Consider the following 6824-nt stretch of genomic DNA (forward strand, 5'->3'; position numbering starts at 1 on the left):
GGGGGGGGGGGGGGGGGATTGTAAAGATATATTCAGACTTGACTTCTACTTCAAAGAGTACAATAGTGGTTTCTATAAAGATCCTTGGCTTGTGAAAAATGTGTGATTAGTTGCTCAACAAATTCAGTAATATTTTATGATTGTGTGCTTTTTTTTTCTAGGCATCAAATTCGACAAAGCCTAGGACTATCACCTCCATTATCCCCCCCTTTCTAAAAAGGGGGGGGGAGGTCTTCAGGAAACAACCGCTCTACTCCCAGGGGGTCGATATCCCCCACCTTCAGGAGGGATATACCAGGCTTGTTTGGTTTGGTAATCCCTAGGACTATCTACGCTAAAAATGAGCATGGGCCAACAAAAATTTCCTTTATCCTTTGCCTGACATAACTTAACACAATGGAAATTATGTTATGATGCATTAAATACAAACCCTAAGATAATGCTACGATTCATATGATAAAAAATCATCTTTCGTAATATTTTCCCATTCATCATGGTCAAGTATGTCCTATTAGGACTAAATTATCCTGTAAACCTTGCAGCATTGGGTAAGTGGTTGAATATTGTTAAAAGTGTTTTAAAACAGCATAATAAATGAAGTACAATGCTGGGCCATGTGCCGATATAAACAAACCCTACAATAAACCTAATTATGCAAAAGCAGAAACATCACATATATAAACCAATTATTGCAATAAATACTAATGAATTGACTGTTTAAAACCAGCACCAAAGTCGGGAGAGAGTGTAACCATCTGTTGACAGTTCGTGATTTTGGGCATATTGGTGCTTGTGCATTAATAAAAACGTGAGGATTTCCGTGAACCTTTGATTCATTATTTGCAAGTTTTTATCTTCTCTTATTATAAAGCATAATGGGTGCCATTCAGAAAACAGTGCATATGTATCCTATAATGCATGCTCACAAGAACCTAAGGCAAGACCATAAATGTCAAATATGAACGATAATGTGTTTTCCATACCATATACCCTGGAAAAGTAGACAAATAAAACTTAAATTCTACATACCAAAAGCTTGGTTTTTCATTCAAATTATGACCTTTTCACATTCGTTGATATTAGTAAAATATGAACATATAAATCAGAATCACATGCTTTAGAGCAATGTAAAGCATGCAGCATGTGGTAGTGCGATAAGTTATTCAACCACCTCAATTATCTTTATTTTAAGTTTTAATATAAAGCAACGTTGTGCAATAATGTGTAGCCCATTTAGGAAACTATAAAGATATAAGTAAATACGCAGTTATGAAAACATGCAAGACTTTCTATGAAAAAACATAATGCTACAACTCACAAATGGTGTATGTTTAAGGACGTAAAAGGGACCATCTTCAATTATGTTTTTGCTTAGCACAGAGTAAGTACATGAACAGAAAGGGACAATATTGAAAAGGGTATCACGCTACAACAAATAGCAATATTTCATCTGCTTGACAGCAGATGAGATGGCTAGACTTAAGAAAACAAAGAACAAAAATCATATACACATGCTGTAACTTGTAAGCAGATAAAAGAGGAATGTACAGTGGCCAACCGTATCATAACAAGATTAACAAATACAAACATGGGTCAAGTTAACTTCTTATGTATGGTCCCCGAGGAGAGATGACTAACAAGAAACCACAGTACAGTTTCTGGTGTGTCAGAAAAGAGAAACAAGGTTATACCATGGATAAGGCAATCCCTGACACAAAGTTTTTGCCATCTATACTCACACAACACCAGAAGTATATTTATGTGATTCTTGAACACACCGGTGATAGTGAATAGAGTTTTTCCATGACTTTAAAGGATATATAGACCATACTATTGACAGCCCCTCAATTCAAACGCTCTCTATTTCATATGCAACAGCTAATTATTACCCCATTCTCATGAGAACAAATTAATATATCAGTACTTCCAAATATGACTCGGTCTAACTTGTGGAAAAGTACTTTATGAAGTAAAAGTTATACCAAATTTGAAATTTTTATTCAACTCTCATCCTACCTGCGCAAATTCATTCCAAATTTGCCTGACATTGCAGCATAAAGCATATTACTACTCAACATAAATATCCTGCGTTCTACTTTAACAGTTTAACGTGCATGCAGTTTCAGAAATTTGATAGTTCCAGGTACATCAAAAGCAAAAGTAGCAGCCGAAAACATAACATTTTGAACTTATTATGCATATATAGTTCCAGGGAAAAACAAACCACATCAACCAAATTCATGAAATTGCATAATATGTTGAGAATAAAGTCATTAACTTCAATCAAATTTTGAAATCGTTTAAATGCAATGCATACCTAACTTCAAAACTTACTAAATGAATCAAAGATCACAAGCAAAGCTTACCCAGTAGCATCAGTGGCGTCCCGAGATATCTTCATCTTCTTTGTTGTCCCCTTATAGAGATCCTCCAAGCTACATGGCAATGTGCGTTCAATGGCAGCCCCTTTCCTAGGTTGCATGCTAGCAGAACTTTCACCCCCACCACCAACACCTCTAAATTGAGAAAATATATCATCACCAAACATGCTCCTTGGAAACTGCCCCCCTGGTCCTCCACGAGACCCTCCCATCTCCCCCATACCTCCAAATGGGCTAGAAAACCCAAAGAATTCAGAAAATATGTCATCTGCGTTACGAGGATTAAACCTGAACGTTGTTGAACCACCATCACTCGGCATACCAGAAAACCCACCGGCACCTGGTGGTGGCACCTGCCCCTTCAAACCCTCCTCACCGTATTGATCATAAATTTGCCTCTTCTGTGGATCACTCAAAACCTATATAAAAATGCAAAACCCTAACCCTAATTAACCAAATAATTTCAAAGATGGATAAATCTCATAGACCCCTAGCTCAAGATATCATAAAAGCATAATTCAACTGGAAAATTCGGACAATTCACGGTTAGATTCGTGTATATATACACACGCATCGATTGATTTAACATACAACCAATCTGAATCCAATCAATAGAGTTCAGAACCTTACAAAATCAATTAATCCTCTTGATAAGAACACATAGAAATGAAAATTGAAGGGTATTAAATGGACATTTCGATATACATACATCGTAGGCCTCGGAGATGGTTTTGAATTTGGCTTCCGCATCCTTTTTGTTGTTAGGGTTCTTATCAGGATGCCATTTCATAGCGAGCTTTCGATAGGCTTTCTTTAAATCATCGTCTTTAGCGTTGCGGTCTACCTGCAGAACTTTATAGTAATCCACACCCATGGCTGCCTGCCGACCCCAAATCGGCCTCCCTCAATGTATATCTATGGTTTGCTTGTGGAGCTTTCTTCGAGTCTTGTGTTTGTGTTTATTGTGGTTTCAAGAAACTTCTGGCGACATACTCCTCGTTTGTGAACGGAGGGTGAGTAAGCAACACACGGTGGTATTTGGGCTTTCAGGTGTTTTTCAAAGGCCCATTACCATAAGAGCAAATTGAAATTGAAATTGTATTTTTATTTTTAAAATCTTTATTTTAGATAATGTATTATGTGTTTGATTTGATTAATATATATTATTGTTATTCTTAATCATTTAATTTGATGATCACATGAAAAATCTGATAAAATATTTAGGTGGCGTTTGGTTCGTAAAATATTTTTGGATGAAATGAAATTTGTTAAATAAATTTGACTTTGAAATAATTTGAATAAAATGTTGTCAGATTTGACCAACTGTTTGGTTGGCACACATTGAAATGGAATTTGTTAAGAAATTGGAATATGTTTGTTTAGTTCATAGAATGTACCTTTGGAATTAGAATGAAATATTGGTAAATGACCAAAATGCCCCTTTTTGAAAATTTTAATTTTTTTAAAATTAAAAATACTTTAATAAAATAATTATTTAATATGTAAAACAATATAAAATACACAAAATAAATATAACTATAACCCAAATGACGTTACTAAATCAATGGTGGTCAACAATGGTTCAGATTGGTGGTGGTCCACGGTGGTTTAGATGGCAGTGGTTGGCAGTGGTTCAGATCAATGGTTGTCTGTGGTGGTTCAGATAGAGGTGGTCAATGGTGGTTCAAATCGGAAGTGGCGGCAGTGGTTTAGGTCGATGGTTGTTCAAATCATTGGTGGTCGATAGTGATTCAGATCGATGGTGGTCCATGGTGGTTCAGATGGTGATGGTCAAAAATGGTTCAAATAGGTGGTGGTCCATGGTGGTTCAGATGGCGGTGGTTGGCGGTGATTCAGATCGACAGTGGTCGAAGGTGGTCAATGATGGTCATATTGGGTTTTATGAGATTATGGCATATTGGGTTAAGGGCATATTTGGTATTACGAAAATAGGGAATTCCATTTCATCAAAATACCATGTAGTTGCTAAAGAATGTTAAATTCTTTCATTTGTGGAATTTGTAGGATTTTGATATTGTTTTCGTGAAAAAGAATGAACCAAACGATAGAATTGAATTTGGTCAATGGAATTCAACATTCCAATTCCATCAGATTGCCTTCAGAATCTGTGAAACAAATTCTCGTTAGAGAAGTTTAAGGACTTATTGTCTGAAATCTGAAATATAGATTAAGGATTAGATTGTCAAATTCGGGTTTATATGAGGATGGAGGTCGAAAGGCAATAGGATATGAAAATACTCAAGGATCTGAATTGCGCTCTAGGATCAGAAAAATTATCAAGATACAAATGATATGTTGATCCAAAAAAATATTAGGATCTAAAATGTTCTCGGGATTTGGAATATCTAAGGATCCAAGCTTTGTCATAGATCCAAATTTATAAAGGGTCCGGTTTTAAGTAATATGATCTTGTTGGGATTTGAAATATATCTTAAATTCCAGATAAAAGATTATAATATGATTTCAGTTGTAAAAGTCTTATTCTTGTATTAAGTATTAGTCTATGCAGAATGTCTTTACTAAAATAAAATGTTATTTGATGTGAAATTAGATGTTGAGCATGCCATGGGATAAGGCCGAACAAAATGGGATAAAACCTAATTTTCATGTACTAAACTTGAGTTCTTTTGTTCCACTTAAAAAGGTAGAAAAAACATGACAAAACACAAGATTACCATCTTGCCCTCAATACCTAACACCATAAAAAACCAAAATCGCCTTTTCCACCAGTTTCTCCTAAAGTCAATATATTTCGCTCACAACATCTACATCAAACATTATAACAAAATCAATTCATCCTTCACTTCCTCGACATCCATATCTGAAACTGATTTCATTACGTACTAGTCTGTGCAAACCGATTTCAAAAGAAACCAAACCTTAGTCTACAAATCGATTTCAGAAGAAATCAAACTCTAATCTACAAATAGATTTCTTGAAGAACGTGGTGTAGCCGTGTAAAAGATGAGTGGTGGCAGCTGTAACTTGAGATAGTTTGAAGGAAATGCCAAAGAAGATCTCATTGAACTTCTATGAAATGATTTCACGAGATTTAGCCAATCATATAATATCATTTAGAAATAGGAATCGTGCTATCAAATGGGGAAGAAGAACTTGGATTTTGATAAGGATTAGTTTATTGTTAAGTTTTTTAAAAATGGTTTGCAAACATGTTTTAAATAATTGTACACTAAATAGAATTATAAAAGGGTTAATTACATCAAAATGGAACCAATATTAAGTTAATTCCTATTTTGAGGAACTAATTTTCAAAACCTTTATTTTAGGGCTTAAAGCAAACTTTGCATTTAATTTGGGGGTCTGATAACTTGATGACCTACAAATACTGGCGTGGCTTCTATAATATTTTACGTGGCATTATAAATCATTAACATTTAATGAATAATCAAATGATGAGGATAATTAATTTTAATTTATATTGTTGTTTTCAACCATCGGATTTTCATCCATTTTGCATCTGACGGAACACCTAAAAAGGAATTTCTTAACACTTGTCTTACAATGAGTATATCCAATGAATAAAAATCATTAGATGTAACTCAAAAGTTTGAGCTTGGGCTCCAAAGGTCAAAAGTGTCTGGATGTCTCAGGTTCAAATTCAATGAGAAATAAAAATCCCCTTGTGGCCATAGAGGTTCAAATGCAGTGACTCCGGGCTACCCAAAACAGGTGGTTACCCTGGGATTAGTCGGTGCGTATAGCGAGTTGGATATCCAGGTTAATCAAAAGAAAAATTGTTGATCCTCTCTCTCAGTGATTTGATGATAATCCCTTTTCACCTATACGTTGTATTTATGTTTCTGTATTTTCAGTTCCAGCGATCTTCACTGAGTTTGTTCAGTGATCACTGAAGAACTTGCTTTGTAAATCTATCAGAGACAACAATACTTCAAGAAGACAACACTCACACCAAAGAACCTTTAGCAAACGTCGAAGACTGAAACTAAAGATTAGAGACCGGCGAGTACGTGATCTGAAGCGGTTTTCAGTGATTACAAGCATGTCTACATATGTGTGAAGACTGCTCAAGTTTCAGATGATGATGAGACCTTCAGGTCATTCCAGCATTCAGCGATCAAAGGAAGATTGCTTAGCACGATTGTTGTTGTCTTGTCCTTATACACACAAAGTACAAAACCCATACCCTTATGAAAATAGTACGGTACGGAGCCGACTAGTCGACTCTTTGTCCACCAATTTTAGTAAGGATGTCTGCTCATAAATAGTGCTTCTATACTATTCACTATAGTAAAGGACAAACCTTCCTCTTAAGGCTTGACACGCACTCTAAACCTACCATATTGCATTAAATGGACATTTAATGCACTGGGTATAAATAGAAGTGTTTYTTCTCCATGCAGAGTGGGTGTATCTCTCTCTCTAACCTTATTCTTACTTCAA

At 35.4% G+C, this 6824-nt stretch overlaps 1 protein-coding gene across 1 annotated transcript in view; it reads right to left on the reverse strand.

Moving 5' to 3' along the window:
* The window catches only part of LOC112513338 (dnaJ homolog subfamily B member 1-like), a 4673-nt gene extending 1294 nt beyond the window's left edge, over positions 1–3379 (reverse strand). The window contains exons 1-2 of the mRNA XM_025119571.1: positions 3091–3379; positions 2367–2800 (exon numbers count right to left, since the gene is read on the reverse strand). Coding sequence (XP_024975339.1) covers positions 2367–2800; positions 3091–3255 — 599 coding nt within the window. The 5' untranslated portion in view covers positions 3256–3379. The remainder of the gene's footprint in view (positions 1–2366; positions 2801–3090) is intronic.
* Between the last annotated feature and the right edge of the window lie 3445 nt (positions 3380–6824).

Source organism: Cynara cardunculus (assembly GCF_001531365.2).
Source record: "Cynara cardunculus var. scolymus isolate 2C chromosome LG 5, CcrdV1, whole genome shotgun sequence".
In the NCBI taxonomy this organism is placed as follows: domain Eukaryota; kingdom Viridiplantae; phylum Streptophyta; class Magnoliopsida; order Asterales; family Asteraceae; genus Cynara; species Cynara cardunculus.